Below are 26,803 nucleotides of genomic sequence, written 5' to 3'. Positions count from 1 at the left end.
ATTGACTTAGATGAGTGTAGGATGAGGCCTTCTGTCACCTGGAGGGAAAAGCCATGATTTAGTTGGATCTAGCAAGTGCAAAAGTATTACATCTGAAACTGAATATAGATGTGGGCAACAGAAAAATGTGTGTGCATGTAAACACACAGCTTCTTTTCTCTCTACATCTCCCTGGTGCTGTACTCTCATGTTATCATTGATGCCCCAATAAAGAGATTACCCTACAGTAGAGAGAAACACTTTACATTTAAAGTTATCTGATATGAAAAACCAACTGTACATTCATGGGTGAATCACGAAGTTCTCCCTCTCCAGCCTATATTTCCAGACTTGCAGTGTAAATACACCTCTTCCACAATATAACATGACCCGATATAACGTGGTTAATCAGTGCTCGGGGGCGGGAGGGGGGGGGGCTGCGCACTCCGGAGGATCAAAGGAAGTTCGATATAAAGTGGTTTCACCTATAACATGGTAAGATTTTTTGGCTCCCAAGAACAGCATTATATCAGGGTAGAGGTGTATGTTGGATCTGGAAAGAGATCAAAGACAAGGGTGCTTGCTGGGATTACACTGTATAAATCAAAAATATTCCTAGGGGTATGTCAGAGGGAGTGGGCTGGGGAGCTGAACAATAAAAGTTCTGGAGCTGATTAAACACTCTGGGCCAGATCTCCAGCTGGTGTAAACTGGTACAGTTCCACTGATTTCAATGGAGCCATGCCAATGTATACGAGCTGAGAACATGGCCCTCCAGTGACAGCATTTGAGGTCCCCTGGAAACTGGAACTTCTTAGGCTCCCTACAGATTTGAAGAGTTCTGTTCTGGCCATAACAGCACTTTTCAGGTAAATCAGCATTCTACAGACCATATATGGATATGCTCTAGGTTTTCCATTCTTCTGCTTACCAATTACTGTATGTAACCATGCACCCAGCTATTGTTAAGTCTAGATACTAAATCAGTACAGGAACAAACTTGATTCTGATTTCTCTGCCTTCTGTCTTTAGTCTATCTCACCATTTTTAAGTATAAGGCCTGCCTGTGCAAGTGATTAGCAAGTCACTGTTAGCTCCCCTCCACAGCTTGGGTCCAAACCTCTACTGGTCTAATTCCATTGACTTCCATGGAGTTTATGCCATCACAGTATTTGACCTGCTCTGTGCAATGAATCAGGACACAGGGAGAGATTGACACAGGGTGTCACTGGTTCCAGAGGTGTTGATTTGTAGCACAACAGGAGATTGGTTGATTGCTGCTGGCAACAAAGGGAGGACAGACCAGACACAGGCATTTACGTCTATGAATACCATTTTAAATAGTGACAGGATTACAGATGTAAGGGAGGAGGAGACGAAAAGGGATAAAAGAAGGACAAAGGATTGGAAAGGTCATTGATTTGGCCATGTGACTGGCTGGACTCCCCCCCCCCCCACATTACCTTAATATAGTTATGTCTGGAATAAGCATATTTTTGTTTTCAAAATACCCCAAATATCTATGTGTAACTAACATTATAAAAGTACATTCTGTAATGTATGAGCAATTACAGTGTATGTCACAATGTAACATGCAAGTTTAGGGCTCGGGGAGCACGAAGACATTACAAATAGAGTGCAGCTGCCTGCTCTAGAACCCACAGAAGGAGCAAGCATCTGGCCCAATGTAGGAGATAGAGCATCCAGCACTTTACTATAATTTGTGTTCTGGGAGCACCCAAGTGTTAGAAAGTGCCCATATACCCATGAGAGGTTACAATCTGTGGTCCTGAAGAGCAAACAATTTTCTGGGTTCAGTCCAGCAAACACTTTGTGTTACTTTACTCACGTGAGTAGTTCCTTATGCTTATGAGTATTCTATTGTGGGACTACTCATGTGAGGAAATTTATGCATATGTGTTTGCAAGTTCAAGACAAACAACATATAATGGGTGAGGGAAAGGGCTGTGATCAAAATAGGATGTTTTATATTAATTGACAATGAAAATCACCAAAAGCAGCAAGCACAAGGCCTAGCTCTCCGCTGCCTTACATTTTCTTTAGAAAGTTTCACCTGTGCAAAATGAGTGTAAAGTGCCACTGTTCCTACAAATGAGTAGAGGATTCTGATTTGGTAGCATGTTTGTACTCACTTTGAGCGGATATAAATAACTACATAAAGCGAAAGCAATAGAGAATCAAGCCCATTTTGCTCAGAGGAGACAAGCATTGTTTTATGTTTCTGGGCCTTCTTTTATACCCAGACCGTGATGTTATAAATGTATAATGTATGGCAGTCTAGATCATTTAATGGTAAATGTATTTCTGCTTGAAGATATAAACTTGGGAACAGGGGAAGTAAATGATACAACAGGAAATGTGAATGCTGTGGTATTCAAAGATGTGCCTTAAATAAGGTTGTCGCCGCCTCTGAGACGCATTAAAATCAGTCAATGGATGCCTATCCCAGTGCCCACTATAGCAAATTATTACTAAAATGTTTTAGATAACCATTTTACAAAACAAAGCAAAACAAAACAAAAATACCTCTAACACAATATGTGTATGATTATTTTCTTTTATTACTTTTTTTGAAACCTTATCCTAACAGTGCCACAGTCCGGACTAGGGGAGTGTGAATTGTTGAGAACGTTAACATGTCCCAAATTAAGAAAAAATGGCACATTAAATCTTTTAACTGGCAAAGCAGTACAAAAACTGGTCAGGCTGATTAAAAACTGGCCAGGAGGCAAGGCAAGGCAAGGCAACCCTAGCTTTAAAGGCTGTGCTTCCCAGACAGTCAGGATGGGGCATTCGGAAGCTCTTATTACACACAGTCAGTTGCAACCTGACAGAAAAAAGCAGAGCTCTTGCAAACAGTTTAAGTGCTGAGTAATCAGTGAGGGCTATTGGAGGACTGAGCTCAATGTGTTTCCATGATAAGGGCAGTGAATTTGGTGATCTCAATGGCCATAGGTGCACAAAGCCATTATGTAATTCAGTGTATCTCACAATAGCTGCTTGGGAAGACTCAGAACAGGAATAGTAGCAGTGTTGAAAACTGTAGAAAATTAATGTATGTTGATGTGGACTAAGCCAGAGTTAACATCTCTCTCATGATTTTGGCATCAGTTAGACTATTTGTGTGATCAGGGAAAGGACTCCTGTGTAAGGGGCTGCAAAATTAAGGTTTAGGATCTGTAGTTTACAATAAGCTAAATTCACGTTAAGTTCATTTTCAGTCACAATATTTTTAATTCTCTGATTTAATAATAAATAAAAAGCAGTAATATCCTTTAATAGTTTCTACCATTCAATACTTCTATTTCCTGCCCATAATCTCACATACTGTACTGCACACTGCTAATTCTATTTAACTGACAGATAATTTGTTAATACATTTAAATGGATTTGCAATTCTATGTATTTGCTGTGGGGTTTATAAACAGAGAGGAAATGAAATTTCATAATTTTTTTTTAGCATAAATAAAAAAGAAAGACTCTTGGAAAAGAGATCATAAACTCTGAGACCAAGGGCAAATAAATTAATGAAAATGATGATTATTAGAAAAAATGAAACACTTCTTACAGTAAATTTAATGTCTAACTATATTAAATTAAATGTATGATTATATTAAGCTATCTTTACACTGAACAGTCTTGGAAGCATATCTGAATATATCTAGTTAACATTTTTATTTGATTACTGCAGCAACTAGTAGTAATCCTATGATTATCAATACTGTCATTATCAATATGAATTTGGCAAGTTTGCCACCTAAATAAAAAGATTATCAGCAAGCATTATCTGATCTTTAAAATGCTTCAGTTGATTTTGAAATACTTAACAAATACCAATATAGCTCTTATAGTCCCCTATGCTTTCTTAGTGCTGAGTCCTGCTTCTAGTCAAGTCAGTTGGCTTCAGTAGGAACAGGATTGGATCATTAAAGCAGTTCTGTAGCATGAACAATAGTTTGGCTGGGATTCTTAAAATAGCCTGTGTGAGTTAGGCACCCAAGTCCTATTGAAATTTGCCAAATTGTCAAAGTAATACAGAGTCATTCTTCAAGTCCTGTATCAAACTGCCAAGAAAGAGATGATCTGAAAACTTGAACATTATAGCAAGTAATAGTTAGACATGCTGTACCAAATTAAAATGAATCAGCATAATCTCCTAGTTTACTCTCAGGAGATATTTACATAGTGCTGAATAAACTTCAATAGATTATTGGTTTTGCCTATATTGAATAATGTAATAAAGATAGTTTTATTTTCCAAAAACTGTATTTTTTTCCACTCTTCAACTATTTGGGACAATGAACTGGCAATGTTACAAAAATGCAGAAGAACCTAAGAAACATGCATAGTATTGTCAGTTACAACATGGTGTTGCTGTCCTGCCAATGTGAAAAACATAAAAGTTCCCTTAAAACCTTCAGAATTCAGAATAAATATTTATGTTGACATTTCACTGTCTGATAATGTTAATTTTGTATTGTGAAGAAATAATGGAGTAATCTGCAGTTCTAAACAGCAGGTGGTATATAACTGGAATAATCAGAAAAAAGGAGTCCCACATTCAGAGATGGAGCTTTCATCACTAGCAACACATTCTGCATCAGAGGGAAGGAAGTAAAGCACTAGAACATTCCAGCAGAGCAGCTGGTGTCTAGACAGGTTCAGCACAAGTGGTGGAAAGCTGCAGCAGTGATGATTGTGTGACAAAATTAATTATGAACACCGAGAAGCTATTGGAATTGTACAGAAGTTTCCCTAGTAATGACAACCTACTCAGTAGTTTTAGAGTAAGGAAATTTTTGATTCCTTTAGAAACACTAGTCCAAAGAAGGTGGGAGCAGATAGTGACCAAAAAAGCCCAGGTTGAGCCATGAGGCTTCATTGATTTTAATCTGTGACTCTCTTCTGTCTTTGGGGAGTCTCTTGTGATTTACATGGATGAGAGTCTTGCCGCTGAATTCCCCACAACTGAAGAAAGTTTCCTCAGTTTCCACTGTGTAATCAAATTACATGGCTGTCAGCAGAAAAAACAGCTCTTCAGTTTTCTCTAGGGACTGGTAAAGAGTTTTCTGTTGAGACTTCATAATGGAAAATAGGGTTTTTGAGTAAATAATTTGTTATGCAGAAAGAGTCTGCTTTCCTTGAACATTTTTGATCTTTTGTCAGAAAACCAGAAATCTAAAAACCTAAAAAATTTCAGTTTTTGGTTAATTCACTTAAAGGTCAAAATTTTCCATTGCCAATGTTGATGAAAACCATTTCTTTCCCAGTCTGTGGAAATATTCCGTGGGGTTAACTACCACCCCCCATTTTAGAACCACCACTAGTTTCCCCCCTCTGTTATGGGTAAACTACAATGCCTGATAATATCTTGATATTAGGCCAGCAGCAAGCTAACGTGGTTTTTCTGCACTACCTGGCTGTTAGTTCCTTCTTCAATGCTCTCTGCCACTTGACTTCAGCAGAAACCTCTCACTGAACACAGGGTGGGGTGGGGGTGTGCAGAGTGTAACTAGCTGCTGGCTGGCTGACCTATGCTGGGAAAGGGGCTTCTGAACAGTCAGGAGAGGAGCTTGCACACCATGTGGGTAAAGAGAAGAGGTCAATTTTGGAGTGGAGGGAAAGGAGAGAAGGAGGGAAGCCACAAGAGAAGAGGTATGAATGGAGAGCTGTAGAAGAAGGGGAATTACTAAATTATTAAAAATAAAAGACTTATTTTTTGTTAAATAGTTTTAAAGTTCTCCATTAACAAATAAAGGAACTAGAGTACATCAGTGTGACAGCAAAATCACATTAAGGGTTTGACTTATACTGGTAAATCAGGAAATTCAGAGTAACACTTCCTGGTCGCTAACAACATAAGAATTGAAGTGCTGACAGAAGAGCTGTATGTTTAGCCTGGCCCTGAAGATAAATATTTTTTATTTATGCCCAGTCCCACAAAGTGTAGAACATCACTTCTGAGGCTCTGAGTGTCCCTTAGCTCCCAGGGCTGCAGGTTTTCAGCACTCTTCAAGAAGCTCAAGGAAGTGCTCAGCACCTCACAGGTTTGAGGCCTCACTGAAAAGTTTGGGTAGTAGCATAGGAAGGATAGTGAGATGTACTTGAGCCCTAATCTGAAAGGGTCACGTCTAAGGATAGGAGAGTGAAAATTGCTGCCCATTTAGCTGCCAATAAGACTAGTTAAAAATTGATGCCACATATTACCGGTCAGTCAAGTCATGTAGACATATTGCCACTGCTATGACCTGAGCCAGATTCAAATTGGCAACCTACTGTAGAAGTGAAAGGACAGAAACAGGCGATTTCCCTTATCATCATAGGAATTCCCTTTGTTCTATAGTGAAAAATCAGAGGAATTATTTATTTTCCATTTACACTGTTTCAGAGTTCATATAATTTTATTGTTAATGTTTCTGCATTTTAAAACTGGTGTAAATTTAATTTGTTTTGAACATGACTACTAAATATTTACTTTAAGGGTTATATTGCATTATAAACATTTTAATGGAAATGTCATCCATGTTTAAAAAAACAATATAAATCCAACCTCATTTATGCAGAGAAACATACTAAAGACTATCTAAGCAATCATTGCTTCCCAAAGTGCAAGGATGTTTATAGTCCTGCTAGAAAAGGATAAACACAGCATACCAGTCCATATTTGTAAATGTTAGCTGCTCTGCAAGGTGGCGACTGGCTGCCGGATGCACTGGATTATTGTTTCTCCATTGTCCAGAAGGCCATATTGTGACACATGGATGTTTATAAATGTTAACAGCCAAGATGAATGGCCAGCAGCAGCAAAAAGTATTATAGTCCCACTGTTATTTTCAAATAGCATTATGAGTCCAGGAATTGCCTCCAGAAATGGGATCCTATACAAAAGATCAGCTACTAATGGTCCTAGTGCAAACTGAGAGCACCTCCATTGCAAACAATGGGCCGACACTGCACCAATGAGTGTGGTATAAATACCAAGATGCACGGTTAGCAAATAATGATTTTGAGGACTACACATATTTACATTACTGTACCCAGGCCAGTGATAATATTAAATAAAATAGCTAAGAAGATTAATCAATTATGTTTACCTGTGTTTTTATGTTTTTAGCATAACCTATGAACAGAATATTAAGGCTGAAGTATTCATACATGCTCAAGAGATAGAAAATTCAGAGTTCAGATTCCATGACAATCCCTTTGTGTATATGTATTGTTTTATAATACAGTTTTGCATGCTTCCTGGTTAATATAACAGCATTTGCCAAATATGTATTTTATAAATAGCAGTTTACTGGATGGCATTCCTTGAGTAGTTTTGAAGATGTCTATGGTTTGTTATAAAGCAGGGTTTCTCAAACTGGGGATCGGGACCCCTCAGGGGAGTCGCGAGGTTATTACATGGGGGGTCACGAGCTGTCAGCCTCCACCCCAAACCCCGCTTTGCCTCCAGCATTTATAATGGTGTTATATATAATTAAAAGTGTTTTTAATTTATAAGGGGGGTCACACTCAGAGGCTTGCTATGTGAAAGGGGTCACCAGTACAAAAACTTTGAGAATCACTGTTATAAAGTAACTATGATGGGTCACAATGTTGTACTGGAAATGGAAAGAGGACTGGAGCAGTAAAAACTAATCAGTTCAGGTAGATTCTTTAATGAGAATATTGGCAGACTGTGCTATTGACAGATCTGGTTATGCTCTTGAGTTTAAAATAATAATGTGGCTCTCCCATCAGTATACTCCTAGGCTTAAGGAGCTGAGAAGAGAGAATAAAACCCTTTGGGACAACAAAGAAGAATTAAAGAAGCTTTCTTTGTGTATGTGCCACCTCAAAAGATCTAGCAAGACCAGAGCACAAGTTAGCAAATATTAAATTGGCTTAGCACGTGGATGGGAATCCTAGATGCTGTATTGGGTAATCCCAACAGGTAATATTCTTTCCTCTGCACCAGAACTAGTTTAATACTCCAGCATCGGTTATGGGGCATTGGAAGGTAGGAGGTGTTCTTCCATGGATGTGATGTAAATCCTAGCCACTTTTGGTTATTAAAGTTCTCACTGCACTTTTTGCAAAAGCAGAATTGTTAACCCTGCAGTTATAGCCACATTCCACACTGGGTAATTACATTCTTCTGGCTGCTGAACTTCTCCCTTCATTTGCAGCAGGATATACAGCATCTCTCTTCACTTCTTGTCCTAAAACTGTTTTGATGTGTTGCTGTGCACTCTTGAACAGCTGTCGCCTTCCACCACAAAGCTACATGCACTTTATTATTTAGCAAAGCAATCCCTATATGTTCCTTACCAACTGTACTCCCCAGCAGTGTTGTGAGGCTTGGCTAGTGAATATAGAGTGCTTTAAGGTCCCTGGGAGGAATACACAGTTGCATGAAGGAATCTTAGGTACCTAAATGGTTGGTGACAATCCATGTGGTTTTACAGCTTCAATTAACACTAAGAAGAGGTACACTCTATTTATTAAAAGGAATGAATGAGGAGTGTCTTCAACAAGTAGTTTCTAGTTCCAATAATTTAAGACATTGTTTTGGACCCATAATGCATGGGTTGGGAGCTAGAAGACTTAGAGATCATTGCTCTCCCATGTGATACTGCAACTGCTGAGATAGTCCAGGTCATGACACCTGGAGATGACATCTTTCCAATTTAATCACAAAGGCATTGGAGATGGGGCATTGTTGGAGAGAAATCCCCAATGACAGGGTTTGTTTTCAGCCTTTGTTTGGAAGAACCTGGATCTGTTGACCCCATTTATTCTTCCTGATTTTTTCTAGCATGACTAGAAGCAAAAAGTTTGGGGGAGGGGAGGTGGTGATGGAGAAAGAGTTTGAGGGTTAACTAGTGGGATTCAGAGAGGTGGGGTTTTTTTTAACTTTCTGTGAATGGTTATTTGATCATGTGATGTTCATAAGGGCATCAAGAGAGTGTGCATTCTTTAGAAATCAAAACAAATAAATCTGAAAATTCCCCTTACGGAGGTGATTACTTAGCTGGCCCCAAATCTATGAAGTCTGTGTAGGATTTCTTCTCATGATACTTACCTGATTTATCATGATGACTTGTTTCCTTCCTAAGAGTGATTCGCTGCAACAGGCTGTATACACTTTTAATTGCCCATTTACAGTTTAGCCCATTTGTTTTCTCCTTCTCTCTGTATCGTATATAAATATGCACATTATATTAACCCATCTGTATAGCTGAACTGTTGTTCTTGAGCAATAAAATGTTGTGACAGGTGTGTATTTGGGTACAAAAATTAGGGCCAAAACCAAGGGTACCCAAAGTTAGGCTGTTAAGTCCATACAAGGGCACCTAAATAGATGCCCTGATTATCAAAGATGTTGAGCCTCCAGTGGCACCCATTGACTTCAGCACTTTTGAAAATCAAGACACTTAATTAAGATGACTAAATCTGAACTGAGGACAATTTTTTTCCAGAGCGAAGTGCCTATAGTTAGTCACCTAAATAAAAGTGTTTGTTCCATTGTCTGAGGTGCTGAGCAGCCATAGCTCCCACTGAAGTCAAATAGCATGCATATATGCCTTAGGGAGCCTTACGTTAGGGACTCATTTTTGAAAACTTGGCCTAGGTTTCTAAGAGGATGTCAGGTCCTAATTTTACTGGGCTATCTACACAAACTCCTGGTAGTCTCTCATTAGTCAGCTAAGTGCTGAGCTAAATCTTTTGCTTTTCTGCTGAACTCTGTTCTTCGTACTGTTACCTCATCCTTCCAGGCCATCGCCACCCCTTTCGTCTGTTTCATCTGCCTTTTGCATTCTGCTTGATACCTAGATTGTAAGCTCGCTGGGGCAGATTGTCTTTTGTTATTTGCCAGTCCAATACCTAGCTTAATAGGGCTTGATCCTTGATTTGGATTCCCCAGTATTACTATAAATAAGTACTGTACTATAAATAAGTATATACATGAACCCATTTTTTTCTACTGAGAATGTGGGGAAGGAGTTGCAGTTTTCAAATTAGCTCTAATTATACAATTTTGAATTTAATTTACTTTTAACTCATCTCAGGTTCGCAGCAAGAGCAAAGCATCCAAGGCTGGACTGTGCGAGGGGGATGAGGTGGTGTCTATCAATGGCAAGTCCTGTGCAGACTTAACCTATTCTGAAGTTATCACTCTTATGGAAAGTCTGACTGATGCCCTCCAGCTGCTTATCAAGAGGTAAAGGAATGTTCAGAATGCTTTGACATACATTCTGCTCCCTAAACAAACTGGAAAAACATGGTGGTGCATGCATGTCCATTTTATAGACATGTACTATGAATTTCCAATATATAGTAATATTATTATTTATGTATTTATCACCAACACCTTGCCACTGTACATATGTAAAGGAAGACACAGTTCCTGGCCACAAAGCACCCACTTGATAGTTCAGACAGCACAGTCCAGATACATAAGATGCATCGATTCAGGGTACTATCTCCTTATGCTACAGTTTTATCTATCTATGCTACTTATATGCCTCCCATCACCAAAGCATCTGAGTGTCTTAGAATCTTTAATGGACTTCACAGAAGTGTTGACCTCTGGGAGATATGGAAGTACTATTACTCCCATTTTACAGACAGGTTATTGAGGCACAGGCAAGTCACTTAGTCACTCTAAGATGTGTGGCAGAACAGGGAATTGCACCCATCTGTCCCATGTCCCAGGCAGGTGCCCTAACCACCGGACCAACCTTCCTCTCCATTTAAAGACCGCAGCTCTTTGGTACATGCATTATGGCTTACCAGTGACAACCTTAGCAAAAGTAATGTCTTTTCCAGGAGGGATGTCATAAGGATGATCTGGTACATAAGGGTGAAAGGGAATTTTAAGCATAGGGAGTGGAAAGGAAGGAATATGAGCGGGTAGGAGTGATACAAGAGAGGCATGTTGAATGAGGCGTAAGCAGAGCAAAGATTATACATGACAATGGCACGGTGCATAGATGACATGACAAGGTGTTTCCTGAGAGTGGTTAGAAAAGGGATCAGAGTCTGGAGACATGACTTCCATTTCTGTTTCTGATTGACTAGGTGACCATTAGCAAGTTGCTTAACCTCTCTATAACTCAGTTTCTCCATCTGTAGATTGTTGATAGAGATATTTATTCTCCTTTATAAAACACTGAGTCTTGCATTCACTTTTGCTACCCCTCTAATATATAATATAAATTCTATGTGGATAAGAAAAGGCAACAACCCAAGGACCCTTCTTCCTATGCAGAGGCCAGCCACCACAGCCAGTGCTCTCAACTAGTGTTCCCTCCAATTTTAGCACTCCTAAAGGGGACCGGAAAGGTGAGGATGGTTATGTCCAGGCTCCCTGAATACTAACAGAGCAGCATCCTGTGAAAGGCGGGAGAGTTCCTGTTTCAGCATGTACAGTCCTGTAGCTCGCAGGGGACATCTGAATGAGTAAAGACAGAGATCCTCAGGGACTTCCACAGCTGTACAGTACGATGGTTCCAATGTGTCTAGTAGGGTAAAAGTGTGATCTGCCCTGAGAGGGAGACAGTCACTGAGTTGTATTAATCTAATATATAATAAGAGTTGGGTTTGAATGCTTTATGTTTGCTTGTTTCTGTGGGCTGACTAATGTTCTCAGCTTGATGAAGTCACTGGAATAGTGACAGCTGAGGACTCCAGCTCACCTACTGTGGTGTAACTCTTATTCCTAACTAAGATAAATAAATATATCTAGGCACTGCAGAATTTGATTTTATTATTTTAAATGTCAATAGATAATATAGATGTTTATTTTTAAGCTTTTTTATTTTTATAGATTTCAGTTTTCACATTTATCAGCTTTTTTCACAAATAGGTTTTAAGCATTTTTTAACTTTTGAATTTTGCAGTTGTGGGAAATTTTGCAGTTGCAGTATGGGGAGGATCAGATAATAATTATTTAATGATAGTAGACTATGAGATTCAAAATGTTAAAGCTTTATAACCATTAAAACACTAATTGTCCACATCACGTGTACAAAATATACAAAGTAAATATCCTTAAATCAAACTCTAATAAGGTCTCAAGCAGCATTTTTTCTTACTTTGCCTATCTTAAATTTAGATTATTATTGATGGAAATATTTGTGTGCATATGTTGAAATTGAAGTTTAGTGACACTTACAGATAAAAATCTAATCCTTCATTTAAGAGTTCCCTGTGTGATATCACCATTGTTATTCTTTTACTTCATGAAGATCACTGGTAAAACTACTCTTTCAGAAATAACCTCTATCACTGACTTTCTGAACTTTTTGCAGCTGCACAAATAACTTCAGATATTTCCAGTCATAGCTGTTGCTGGTAATTGATATTTTAAATACACCAGGGGGCCACATCCTGACTCCACTGAAAACAATAGCAAAACTTCTATTCCACTTTGTTGGTCCTGTCTGAATGCATAAAACAGATTAAAAATCAAAACCAAAAAATAATTTGGGAGTATTACACTGTTTAGTGGGATGAAATCCCAGGGCTTCCAGGGATCATGAGGAGCTGACAGTCCTCCAGCAACAGACCTTCCTTTAAGAATTGCACAGACTATTCAGAGGAAATTCAATTACTGGTGCAATCTCTGAACTTTGTGTCCTCAGCCATTCAGCCACTGTCTCTTCCATTTAAAAGTCTCCCTCCTTATACTGTTCACTCTCTCCCCTGACACCACCTCTGTAATTCCCAGTCTGCTGCCACCTCCTCTGTGGTTCCCTTTTGGGAATCTTTGGAGATGCTGGCTGACTGGCCCCTCAAGGTTCTTCTGAAACTACTAAGATGTGACCTATCATCATCACAGAGCAATGGAAAAGCAAACCCTTCATCTTCTGCTGTAGACAGCTCTTAACTAAGCATTAAGAGAAGAGTATAAATTTTAATAAAGAATGGTGCCTAATTTGTTAGTTATTAATATTTATTATTTGTATTACCATTGCCGCTAGGAGCCCAAGTCATGGACCAGAACCCCATTATACAAAGTTCTGTACAATCACAGAACAAAAGGACAGTCCCTTCCCTACAGACCTTACAATCCAAGTAGAAGACGAGAAAGAACAGATGGATACAGACAGATGGAGCAGTACAAGGAAACAATGAGACAATATTGGTCAGCATGAAAAGCAGTGGTCACAGTGCAACAGTGACCTAACTGCACCCAAGTTTTTGTAGGCACCATGGCGGAGTTTAGAGGTGGGATTTGAAGGTGGATAATGAGGCAGCTTTGGGGATGCTTACAGGGAGCTCCCCCCAAATGGGATGGGCAGCATGGGAGAAAGCACAATGGTTCTTGTTTGAAAATTTAACAAATGAATAATAGAGGCTGGCATCATGGGTCAAGTGGAGACAGGAGTTGAAATTTGAATAGTGAATGAGAGATGATAGGTATGGTGGGGTTAGATTTGAAGGGCCATGATATATTCCTTGGATGATCTTTGCATCCCAGCATCATTAACCTTTTAATTTTGCAGGTATGAGTAGAGAAGCCTCACTTCCTATTGTGCGCTTGCTAGGAAGCCTTTGAAAGATTCCTTGTTGCTACAATCAGAGTGGGATTTCCAAAGCATTCAGTATTAGCCTAATTCAGCTTCGACTGAAGTAGTGAGAGGTTTTTCCACTGACTTAAATGGGAGCAAAGTTAGTCCAACACTTAGGTTACGTCTCCACTACTCACCGGATCGGCGGGTAGTAATCAATCTATCAGGGATCAATTTATCGCGGCTAGTGTAGATGCAATAAAATCGATCCTCAATCACTTTGCCGTTGACTCCGGAACTCCACCGTGGCGAGAGGCAGACGCGGAGTCGATGGGGGACCGTCAGCAGTCGACTCACTATTCACGTAGCTGAAGTTGTGTATCTTAGGTCGACCCCCTTGCCCAGTGTAGACCTGGCCTTGGAGTTTTTAAAAATCCCACCTTAAGTCTTCAAATGCTCCTGGTTCTTTGCTGGTTAGATGGAAGGTTAGAGGAAGGTTTCTTGCTGCTCTCTGCACTGGAGTCAGGCTACCTCCCCGTGCTTCCCTGCAAAATCCTTGGGATTGGTTGCAAGTGAGGGGGAAACGCCCTGCTTGGTAACTACCCTAAAGAGACTATATGGAAGGAATGTTTTACTGACTTTTCAGAAAGCCTCTAGTGCAGTGGTCCCCAACCTTTTTTGTCTGACACCCACCAGATGAAGGACCATGGCAGTGGTCGAGCATCCGCCGAAATGCCACTGAAATTCGGTGGCATTTCGGTGGTGACACCTCTGGATGACGCTGCTTGTCGACGGCAAGCGGCATCATCCAGAGGCATCACCGACGAAATGCCACTGAATTTCAGCAGCATTTCGGCGGATGCTCATCTGCTGGGCAGTACGCAGGCACATTTAGATGCCCCCGCTGGTGCCATGTTGCCCACGGGCACCACGATGGGTACCCCTGCTCTAGAGGGAGGTATCAAGGAAGCAGTGGGAGTGGGAAGAGAGCCACTAGCCTCCCCTGAAGCACTCAAGGATGAGTAGAAAGCTCCCAGTTGATGTTGAGAATGTGAGGACCTGGGGACTAGGGAGAGAGTTCCTAGGCGGGGAAAGCATGAAATATTTCCATGAAAGTAAAAAGATTGGCTCATGATCAGTGCATAGCAAACTGAACTGTGACATTCAGTCTGTAAACACCATTTTGGACCAAATCCCGTTGCGTTCCCTCCACGCAGCTCAACCTTCTTCCTGCAATTATACCACAAGTGTCTGGGTACACAGAGGTTTTTTCCAGTGAACTGAGCAGACCTAAAAAAATGAATCTGACAAAATAAAATAAAATGAAAAATAAAACAAAAGGGACCAGATACAGTACTGTACCACTGGACACACATCAATGTCTATAAACAGTATATCCATAAGTAGTGAGGGCCTTTTAAGGTGGAAATCTCTCTCTCTCTCTCTCTCTCTCTCTCATACACACACACACACTCATTCAGCTACCAATAAAGGCTAAAAGTTAGTTGGCTCACACCCAGTCTTATATCTTACAAGGAAATGTTTATGGATTCATACAATTTTTTCTGCAGTCAGCAGCCGCACAACTGATTGTCCAAATAGCAAAACATGATGGAATCCAGATAGAGACCCAAGGCTTCCTAAATGAAAATCTGTCTGACCCTTATGTAGCCCCATATGTGGTTTAATAGATGTTATACACTGTATCCTATTTGAGGCAAATCCAGTCTGATGCCATTAGTATGCTGAGAGGCTATAAATGTTAGTTATATTGAGGCATCTTCTTTACACTGACAGATTTACCTAGTCATTTTCTGTTACTATTTCTGGCCTTTATTTGCAGTGTGATACAATAGTTTTAGAATACCAGGAGCCTGCTTTTGATTTCAAACTCCTCTTATAGTACTTGATGCTTTGTAGTTTATTGAGGGCACCTAATGCGTCTATTAATTACCGAAAAGTTTTGCTACATTACAGCCAAATGTAAAAATGAATAATATGTCACTGTGTCAGACTGCACTGAAATATTTTCTGCTGAAACTAATAGTATGCCATTGAGGCATACAGCACTGAAAGGGGAACTGGAAGTTACAGTAAAGTTCATAATACTTTTAAGAGAACATATAAAACAGAGGGGGGAGAGTGAAGAGAGGAATAAATAGAAAAATGAAGATATAGTCTGACATGTAAGGTTAAAGGAGCTAAAGCAAGATTCACCAATCGGAAAACTCCCATTTTAAAATATATAGACTGATCCAGTGATGTACTGAGCACCCTCAGCTTGCATTGACTTCAGTGGAAGTTAAAGGCACTGAGCACTTCGCAGGGAATACATCACGGGATTGGGCCCTTAAAGTATAGTCGTTCAAAGACACAGAGGGATGATGATACTTTTAAACAAGGAATTCCCTTTAAAACAAGTATTTTATGTATTTATCACTCTCTCCCTGCCCTTTACATGTGACTTGCCTTCTTGGAAAGTAAATTCATTGGGACAGGGACCTGCGTGAAAGGACAGCACCTAGCACATTTTGGGCACTGACAGGATACAAATAAGAGCAATAATAATCATGGAGGTAAAATGGATTAAAATTTCTCCTTTTAGTGCAAAGCCATTGTTTTAATTCAAAAATAAAATAGGAAGTATAAACCCTAAAACTCTTGAGATAACTCAAGTGTTTGTCTGGAAACATTACATGTTTTTGTAAAGCAGTGTATACAGTTTAGGAATGGCATAGGTCAAGGATTTAAGAATAACTATCAGAATCATAGTCAGAATAAAAGCTTACTGCAGTAATATAGCTGCTCTTATGTCCTAATGCTACTGCAGGAGGTTAGGAGGGGTACAAAGCCTTTGTATTTAAAATGTTTGGGAAATTCTGTTATGTAAATGGATCTACTAGCAGATAATTTTTAGGAGGAAAACATAATACGTACTTCCATTTAAGCATGAAAATCTCTTTTGCAGTTGTACTTACAACAGCTTCTGTTCTTGTGTTACTATTTTTGTGTGTGTATCTGTATATATGTGCAGATCATCCAATGGACTACACGAAAGCTTGAGTCCAGAAACCGAAACCAGAAACCATGATAACATAAAAAATGAGGAGTATAGGAAGAGTACCACACTGCAAATCAGAACAGCCACGGAAATGCCCCAGAGGGAATTCTACATCACAGAGATACACAATGAAGCTCCCCATGGAGCAGAGGAAAGTGACTTAGACTTTTCTGGGACAAAACAAGAGGAGACAATACAGTGCCACAAAATTACACCTAAAGTGATAGAAACCTCTAGAATACTCTTGACAGATGAGGCTGCTTTCAAAGAGAAGACAAAAGAAAGAAGGCCAGACACAGTGGTTGAGCTGCAGTTGTCCCTCTCGCAGGACAGGCACAAGGGCACCAGTGTTCCTACTGTTAATCTCCTGGGAGCTGAAAAGTGTACCCCTTCAAAAGCTGGACCCAGTATGCAAGAAGATGAGACTAGCCCGACAACCACAGTCCCCCTGGGTGAAAAAGAGGCCACTGTCCAGTGGTCAAGCAAAACATTCCAGATTGCTAGTGGCAAAGAGGTCAAGGTGATCCAAGGAGCAGAGGCAGGCAATCCATCTCTCCCCATAGTGGAAGTGATCCTAGATTGCTCTGACAGGGAGAAGGAAGTGTCCAGGTCTCTAGCCGAAAAGGGGTGTGTTGATTCTCAAGTGGAAGGAGGGCAGTCAGAAGCACCTCCTTCTGTAGTCTCCTTTGGAATCTCATCAGAAGGCACAGAGCAGGGAGAAGACGACCAGCACTCAGAAAGAGATCACAGCAGACCTCACAAGCACAGGGCAAGGCACGCAAGTATGTCACATCTAAATCATTTGCATTGACTTGAGGGTAAATTTTGTAACTTGAAACAGCTTTTCAGAACAGTGCCTGCATTTGTAAATATTTTAAAGAGATTCTTCTCAAGTGTTTTAACCTCTCTCTCTCTTTGTTTTTAAATTGATATTTCTACTCAAAATTCATGTGTCTTTTTAAAACAACAAAATTACAAAGGTGACAGGCCAGGTATTTAACCATGCTTTCACAGTACCATATAACATTGCTGTAGCTGACTACTTTACTTTATTTTAAAGACTACTAATTTTAAAATGTGACACCTCACTTTGGAAATTCAAGTACTTTTAGTTGCACAAAGAGAGGTAAATTGTGCTAGGCTTCTGACTTACATTACAAGGATGATCTGTAGAATGTTAACCAAATAAGCAAGGTCATCTCTTGAACGTAGTTGGGTGTTCTGGATTTCTCCATTTATAGCAGAAACTGCATCGTTAAAAATCAAAGCTATGCCACTGCTGTTAAAAGTAGATATGAATAAAGAAGGCTAGTAGGAAAGCTTGATGATGCCTGCAGAAGTCAGTTTGACAGACACCAGCATGTGTATTACTGGCTAGTTATATGATCCTTTGAGTTTTGTAAGTCTTCTCTGGACTGTAAAGTGAACTTACTACTTCTTCTGCCTTCCATACCCAGAGGTGAGCCTCAAAATCTATCTAAGGAGTTTAACTAAAAACAAACTGAAAATGTGATTGAATCCAATGCTGTTTTAAAAATATTTATATATATATATATACATATTTATTTATTTAGGTCATTTCTAATGCTTGTTTGTTCTTTTCCAACAATGTCAAGCATCCTGTTCAGGGATTTAATCACAGTATGGCAAAGGTGCTTGAATGTGTGCAGTGATATGCTGTAGCAATGAGTTATTTTATAGGCAGTGTTGGAACAAGTCTCCTAACCCATTGCTAATTCCTCTGTAAGCATATTTTTAGAATGATAACCATGCATCCTTATTGGTATGTGGGTTAAGCCGTTACTTACGCTTTAAGTATCTGTATGTAATCCACATATCCAAATCCTATTTAATACAGAATGAATTATCATGTGCAACAAAATGTACTTACATTAAATTTGTCTGTTTAGGACAATTTTTTTGCCTTTTTCACCCTTCCCATTAATATCTGAATTATTATCAATTGGCAGGATTTTACATTTTAAATCAACTGTACCTGAAGAATAAACATTAGTTATACATAGATAGATATTGATTGAATGATAAAAACATTTTAAAGAGCTTATCTAAGGCTCTAGGTACTGTTGACATATATAGATACATAAGATATTTGCTTGAAGCAGCATGTATGGTGCATATAAAACATGTTTGTTTTGTGAAGCAAACAGCCATTATATGGTGTTTAAGATTCTAAACTAGAACAGATAAAGCATTGCAACTTTTGATCTCTTTAGCAGAGATATATCCCTGCAAATAGCAATCTGATTAAATTTAATTGAGCAGGCAATTTTTCTTCATTTAAGCCTTCTTTTGGTTGAACCAGATGTAAACAAGCTGTAAAAATATTTGCTAAGAGAATATTTTAAGTTATTCCTTGCCATAAAATCATAGGTGCAAATCCTTTCCCACAAGTGTAGTTTGAGCTGATGAGAGTAGCCTCATTTGAAGACAATAGAACTGCTTGCAAGAGTAAGGATTACTCGTGAGTTAGATCTGCAGAATTGGGTCCATACTGCTTAGATACTATAGCAACTATCCTAATCTTCAATAAATGGTTCTGGTTCTACAGCCCCCGCTCTGACAAATTCCCCTGGTAACTTCACTAAAAGTTTTGCCTGACTAAGAATTGAGCCGAGGATTTCAGGATTTAGCCCTGTGGAAGTTTTGCTGGGTTGGACCCACATTCTATCGTCTTTTATGGTTTTTAGTGAAAACCATGGGTCTAGTCATGCTCTCACCAAATATAATGGCAAAACTACATTTGTCTTCAGCAAGAGAAGGATCAGGTTCCATTTTTTTTTCCTGACATGACTGAAAGGATCATTAATTATAAAATGCTTTACGTTCATTTATTTAATGAGGTTATTACGTGTACATTAAAAATGGTTCAGATGTGAAAATGTTTTACTATTCTACTTCCCTACCATGAATAATAACAAGCAATCCATTTTGTTTGCTTTGAAGTTAATTGGAATATGATCATTAATTTTAAAAGAAGCAGGATCACACTCTCGTTTAAAAAAATAAGGAGAGAATGTAATGAGGCCAACTGCAGTCCATATAAAGTATTAAGACCATTAATTTATGCATTAACAAATACATGGAACTATAGTAAACTATTGAATACTCTTTAGGAGTTAGTTATGGCTTCCTGAACTAGTTCTAGAACAGCATTTATTGTAGGAATTTGCTGTCCTTGCTACATGTTTTAAAGAAATATTCTGGAAATGTTATATCCTACACAATTAGCCCTGTTAATGTATTTTAAATACATTTTTACTATAAACAATCTATTCTTTTTTCAGTCCATTTTCTATTATTTGTTATTATGAATTACTTTTTTAGGAAAGCACTTCTTCCTTTTAAAGGGCTTAAATCTGTTTGCATGAATACAATGGCCAAACTACCACTGACTTCAATGGCAACAGGACTGAATTCATATCCATAGTCTATATGTATTTTTATGTGAGTTTGTAATATTATACATAGAAATGTGTATGTGTATATATATATATAGAGAGAGAGAGAGAGAGGGGACAGATTTTATATGCATAATAGAATATAATGTATGTGTTTAATGATAGAAATAGATATGTGACACATAAAAGTTCTTGTAAGTTGAACTAGGAAAGTTCTATAGAAAACTGTGTTGTCTTTAAACTTTGAGGCATGTCTCACAAAGAAGAATTATTGCTATGGAATTTGTGCCACAGTAGTTACTGTGTGAAAAGATTTTAACGCCTTCCCTATAGATTTATATATATTATATTACACACACACATAGAAATACATGTAAACTATGGATATGAACTCAGTCCTGCTGCCAGGTAGGATCCTAGTATTAAAGAAAAGAAAGATTATGTTCTGGAGAGGAGCACATTTAGGAAGTGGTATTCCAGATAGATGTTGCATTGCTTATAGTCAGACATCTTCACATATTTCCGTGGAGTGTATTTCTTTAATTATATCTTTTGATCCTTCCCAGGGCTCCGGCGGAGCGAGAGTCTGTCAGAGAAGCAGGTGAAAGAAGCCAAATCTAAATGTAAAAGCATTGCTCTGCTGCTGACAGCAGCTCCCAATCCCAATTCCAAGGGGGTGTTGATGTTCAAGAAGCGTCGCCAAAGAGCACAGGAAATACACTTTAGTCAGCTACGGGCACCGGGGAACTAGAACGTGAAGACGACGAGGGTGAAGAAGGGGAAGGTGAAGAAGGTGACAAAGAAAACACTTTTGAGGTAACTTTATTTGGAACAAGTGAGTCAGAAATAGATGAAGATTTCTTCTCTGACATTGACCACGAAGGCCAGATTGTGACATTTGATTGGGACACTGGTCTGCTTGAGATTGAAAAGAAACTAAAAGGTGGAGACGAGATGCAGATGTTGCCAGAGACCAAGGGCAAAGGGGCCCTCATGTTTGCCAAGAGACGGCAGAGAATGGATGAGATCACAGCTGAGCAAGGAAGAGGTGAAGTCACACAGAAGCATGCAGAGGAACAAGAGAAGCCCACCCCAAAAGAGAGCTTCAGACAAGTGAGCTCCTCATCCTATCAGGCAAAAGAGGAAGAAACGTCAAAAATGCAGAGCTGTGTGAGCAAAAGTTACATAGAGGTGAGCCACAGTCATGGCAAAATGGTACAACAAAATGGCATTGGGGGAGCGTCAGAGACAAACATCTCCTTTCAGTCTTCTGACCCCCATAAATCAACACCTTTAAACAGAACAGCTAAACCTTTTCCTGGTATATCGAATCAAGCAGCAGCACCATTTTCACCAACAAGAAATGTGACTAGCCCTCTCTCAGATTTACCACCACCACCTTTCTATTCCTCAGTTAGCCCACCACCTCAAACTTCATATAGAGCAGTATTGAGTCCAGTGGCCAGCACAGCTCAGCCAGCTCTTTGGTCACCAACAGAGCAGATAGCATCCAGAGATGAAAGAATTGCAGTGCCGGCCAAAAGAACTGGGATACTACAAGAGGCAAAGAAAAGAAGCACTGCAAAGCCTATGTTTACTTTCAAAGAACCTCCCAAAGTGAGTCCTAACCCTGCCCTATTGTCCCTTGTACAGAATACAGAAGGCAAACGAGGTACTGGAACTGGATTTGAATCGGGACCTGAAGAAGACTACCTTAGTTTGGGAGCAGAGGCTTGTAATTTCATGCAGATCCAAGCATCAAAACAAAAGACCCCTCCTCCTGTGGCTCCAAAGCCCTCAGTCAAGTCTCTCCTACTGCTGCCACTACCATTTCACCAGTCTGGTCACCTCAGCTGTGGCTTCTACCAGCCTCCTGCATTCCCAACTCCAAACTCACCCCAAGCTGCAGTTCCATGCACCAATCAAGTAAGACAACCTGCTCCTCATGTCTTACCTCTAAGTACTCTTAACATAGCTGGTCCTTTTAAAGGGCCTCCAACAACAATATCAATCAAAATTATACACCAAAACAACACCTACCACACCAATAGGAATGTTGCATTTGCTGGAGGAATGGGGCCAGCCTTCGAGATGCCACCAGCTTTTAGTGGAAAAGGAGCACAGTTTATTTGCCAAAAGGCAATCTCGAATGGAGAAGTATGTGGTAGACTCAGAAACTGTGCAGGCACATATGGCACGGGCCTCATCTCCAACTCAATCTTACAGCTTCTTGGAAGTATTCATCTAATGTTCGAGCACCTCCACCCGTTGCTTACAATCCCATCCAGTCCCCCTCTTATCCTCTTGCTGCTACTAAACCCCAATCTAAATCACCTGCAGTTACCAAAACTACCAAAAGAAAACCTAAGAAAGCTCTCAGTGCTTTGGATGTTATGAAGCATCAGCCATATCAACTTAATGCATCTTTATTTACTTTTCAACCTCCTTCTACTACTAAGGAAAGCCTAGCTACTAAGCAGTCTACAAAGTCCGACTCAGTGTCTGCCTCAAAACATGCTCTGCCTTCAAGACCACTCAGTGCTGGTTCTTCTGCTAATGTCCAAGCATCTTCAGTGTACTCCGTACCAGCCTACAGTTCACAACCGTGGTTCCAGTCGAATGCATCCACTCCAATAAATGAGTCTACGAGTCTAGTGGTCACCCCTATTTTCTAAGCAAAGAATCAATCACATCCTCTTCCTTTACTGCTCCAAGGCCCAAAGTTTTCAGCAAAGAAAGTTGGAGTCACAAGCCCAGGTGTGGAAGCCATCATCATTGAAGAGTAAATTCTTGTAGTTGCAACTCAGTGTCCACTTTGCTGCAATGAATTGTTTGCAGGTGGTGATCTAGCACCCAAGAGTTGCCTATAGCAGTCCTTAGCTTACTTAATAACTTCAGATGTATCCCCTCAATCTGAGTCCAAAACTATTTAAAATTTTAAAGTGAATCAAAATGGTTATAAAATTAAGATGACAAACACTTATGAATATATCACACACTTTATACATATAACATCCTGAAATGGACACATCTATTGTATTAAGTAAGCCGGATTGCTAGTTTTATGCTTTAAGATGAAAACAAATATGACAGCGAGCAGTGTCCCCTGTATTTCAACAATTAGAAATAGCCTTCATACTATTTTTCCTGAACTGTGCTCTGGTGGCCATGGGTTGAGTAAAATTTAACAACATGCATTGATTTTAGATTTATTTTAAAAGTGCCTATCATAATATCTATCACAAATGTAACATACAAAATAGATACAGTTTTAGGCTCTGATCTCCAGTTGGATCTTTACTGATGGACCCTTGTGCCCACACAGAGCCCCGATGGCTTTAGTGGAAGATGGTGCATAGGCACAAGGATTCTCCCACGAGTTTCTGATTGCAGAATCAGGGCCTTAGTGTGTAAGTTATGTGGATCAGCTCTGATCCAAAATCATGAATTGCTTCTCTGATTTCACAGAGGATGTGCCATAAGGAATATTGAAATGTTTTGAAAAAGACTGACTTAGAGGAAATAGGAAAGTGGCTGGAAAAGATGTTAAGGTTTTTCCATTTTTAGGAAATTCTAAACTGAAGTTTACACTCCCAGTGCAGGCATATTTTTAATAACCATTTGCCTTGACTCCAACAAATGACTTATTATAGAAGCCAGCAAATTAGGATTGTTGAACAGTTAAGATGGGTGAGCTGAGTTTTGCAGTTGTGATGTGATGCAATACTTTCTCATGAAAGCACAGTGACTAAGAATTGAAGGGATACATAATGAGTACTGATTTTTGCAACCAGACTAGAACATGCCATATAAATCAATGTATAATGATAGGTCATGATTATTACCTCACCTTACTACTGGTATCTCACAGACATTTTCCTGTTTGCATTTTGGGCTTTTTCTGCTGTTATTCTTTTTACTCTGTTCTTGCACTTTCACCCTTTACTTCATGTATTGTGGACCAGGAGGATCAAGGCACTGCTACCATGCAAAACTCTACTCAGAGAAGGCCAGATTCTACCATTTATAATCAGGCTGAGTTATACTGAACTCCAGGTCAGATAGGCTAGTTGAACTCAAAGGGACAGATTCGGACACCCTTACTCATGCTGAGTAGCACTTTACTCCTTAAGTGGTTCCACTGAAATCAGTGGGACCACTTTTGAAGCAAAGTGCTATTCATCATGTATGTCAGAATCTGGCCCAAAAGAATACTTGTACGACTCAGTATGGGTAAAGGTGGCAGAGTCTAGTGTAGATATATTTGTTTGAGCCACCTTCCAACTGGCTATGGGCCAGATTATGGAGCGATGATAGAGTGCTAAGTATTTACTAACTCAAGTAATCCAATTGCTTGCAGTGTGGGAGTACTTAAATGAGCGAGTGCTCATCAGTGAGTGAAACCTCCACAATTTATCCCCATAATATTAAATTAACTGCTAATAAGTTTGAAAAACAATAAACTTTATTGTACATGTGAAAATCAAGTGTTCCCTGACAATGTAGTTCACCAAGGGTTGGATTCAAAGACCATTGAAGTCATTGGAAAGATTTCCACTGGCGTCAGTGGGTTTTGGATTATGACCCCGATGGGGAACAATCAGGGACCACAGCCTGGGTGAATCAACTCACATTAGGAATCAAGGATAACTGCTGGAAACTGCAGGAAAACCAATCAGTTCTGCATGAAAAAGTAAAGAAAGACTATATTGCAAATACAATTTGCCCGAGTATATGGTACCAATCTTTTAATCCTCTTGTGATCTCCTTATTTCCATTCATTTTCCACTGTCAGTCTGCTGTATTTTTCCTCCACCATTAAACTTGTCCTTTCTTCTTTACTTTTGATTTTCATTTTTTTTTCATTTACATGGATACATTGACTATGTATTTTCCTGCTGTTTCTATTTTCTATGCATTTCAATTACTATCTAGACTGATTATCTTTTCTTTCTTTCTCATATAATTTCATAATATTAAATATCTTAATTAGCTAAGTTACATAAATTCCTTAGTAAGCTACAAATCAAAAAAGATAATATCTACTGTTACCAGGGATAAAGGTAGTGGGGTATCACACTTTTTTCAAGAGCAGATAGATAGCTATCTAGACAGATAAAAATTGCCAAATAAATCTAGTCACTTTAAGACTAGGACATTATAGTATTCCCCAATAAAAGCCATTCTCTGAACAGTATGTATATTGTAATCACGCTAAAAAATGAACTTCCTCTGATGAAAGACTTAACTATTTTATATTTTTAATAGGGCTGTTGATTAATCGCAGTTAACTCATGTGATTAACTCAAAAAAATTAATTGTGATTAAAAAAAATCACAATGAATTGCACTTTTAAACAATAAAATACCAAGTGAAATTTATTAATTATTTTTGGACGTTTTTCTGTATTTTAAAATATATCGATTTCTATTACAACACAGAACACAAAATGTACAGCGCTCACTTTATAGTATTATTTTTATTACAAAAATTTGCACTGTAAAAATGATAAACAAAAGCAAATGATAAACAAAAACAAAACAATGTAAAACTTTAGAGCATACAAGTCCACTCAGTCCTACTTCTTGTTCGGCCAATTGCTAAGGCAAACAAGTTTGTTTACATTTACAAGAGATACTGCTGACTGGTTCTTATTTACAATGTCACCTGAAAGTGAGAACAAACGTTCCCATGGCACTTTTGTAGCCAGTATTGCAAGGTATTTACATGCCAGATATGCTAAACATTCATATGCCCCTTCATGCTTCGACTACCATTCCAGAGGACATGCTTCTATGCTGATGATGCTTGTTAAAAAAAAGAAGTGTTACTTAAATTTGTGACTCAACTCCTTGGGGGAGAATTGTATGTCTCCTGTTCTGTTTTACCCACATTCTGCCATATATTTTATATTATCGCAGTCTCAGATGATGACGCAGCACATGTTCGTTTTAAAACACTTTCACAGCAGATTTGACAAAAAGCAAAGAATGGTACCAATGTGAGATTTTCTAAGGATAGATACAGCACTTGACTCAAAGTTTAAGAATCTGAAGTGCCTTCCAAAATCGGAGAGGGATGAGGTGTGGAACATGCTTCAGAAATCATAAAAGAGCAACACTCCAATGTGTGGAAACTACAGAATCCGGACCACCAGAAAAGAAAATTAGCCTTCTGCTGGTGGCATCTGACTCAGATGATGAAAATGGACAGGCGTCAGTCTGCTCTGCTTTGGATCATTATCGAGCAGAACCCATCATCAGCATGGACGCATGTCTTCTGGAATGGTATTTGAAGCATGAAGGGACATATGAATCTTTGGTGCATCTGGCATGTAAGTATCTTGTAATGCTGGCTACAACAATGCCATGTGAATGCCTGTTTTCATTTTCAGGTGACATTGTAAATAAGACATGGGCAGCATTATTTCTTGCAAATTGTAACCAAACTTGTTTGTCTGTGTGATTGGCTGAAGTAGGACTGAGTGGACTTGTAGGTTCTAAAGTTTTGCATTGTTTTATTTTTCAATGCAGCTTTTTTAGTACATAATTCCACATTTGTCAGTTGCACTTTCATGATAAAGAGATTGCACTACAGTACTTGTATGAGGTGAATTGAAAAATACTATTTCTTAATGGTTTTTTACAGTGCAAATTCTTGTAATCAAAAATAAATATAAAGTGAGCCCTGTACACTTATTTTGTGTTGTAATTTAAATCAATATATTTGAAAATGTAGAAAGCATCCGAAAATATTTAAATAAATGGTATTCTATTATTGTTTAACAGTGTGATTAATCACAATTAATTTTTTTAATCATA

At 39.0% G+C, this 26,803-nt stretch overlaps 1 protein-coding gene across 1 annotated transcript in view; it reads left to right on the top strand.

Moving 5' to 3' along the window:
- Positions 1 to 22,748, top strand: part of SYNPO2 (synaptopodin 2) — a 101,524-nt gene extending 78,776 nt beyond the window's left edge. Inside the window, 7 exon segments of the mRNA XM_030564296.1 lie at positions 10,056 to 10,207; positions 16,537 to 17,345; positions 20,549 to 20,691; positions 20,693 to 20,716; positions 20,718 to 22,106; positions 22,108 to 22,196; positions 22,198 to 22,748. Of these exon segments, the coding sequence (XP_030420156.1) occupies positions 10,056 to 10,207; positions 16,537 to 17,345; positions 20,549 to 20,691; positions 20,693 to 20,716; positions 20,718 to 22,106; positions 22,108 to 22,196; positions 22,198 to 22,657 (3,066 nt within the window). The 3' untranslated portion in view covers positions 22,658 to 22,748.
- Positions 22,749 to 26,803: the final 4,055 nt, after the last annotated feature.

The sequence above is a fragment of the Gopherus evgoodei genome, chromosome 5, assembly GCF_007399415.2.
Source record: "Gopherus evgoodei ecotype Sinaloan lineage chromosome 5, rGopEvg1_v1.p, whole genome shotgun sequence".
In the NCBI taxonomy this organism is placed as follows: domain Eukaryota; kingdom Metazoa; phylum Chordata; order Testudines; family Testudinidae; genus Gopherus; species Gopherus evgoodei.
Note: the sequence above shows the minus strand (reverse complement) of the source record. Positions and strands in the feature narration are given on the sequence as shown.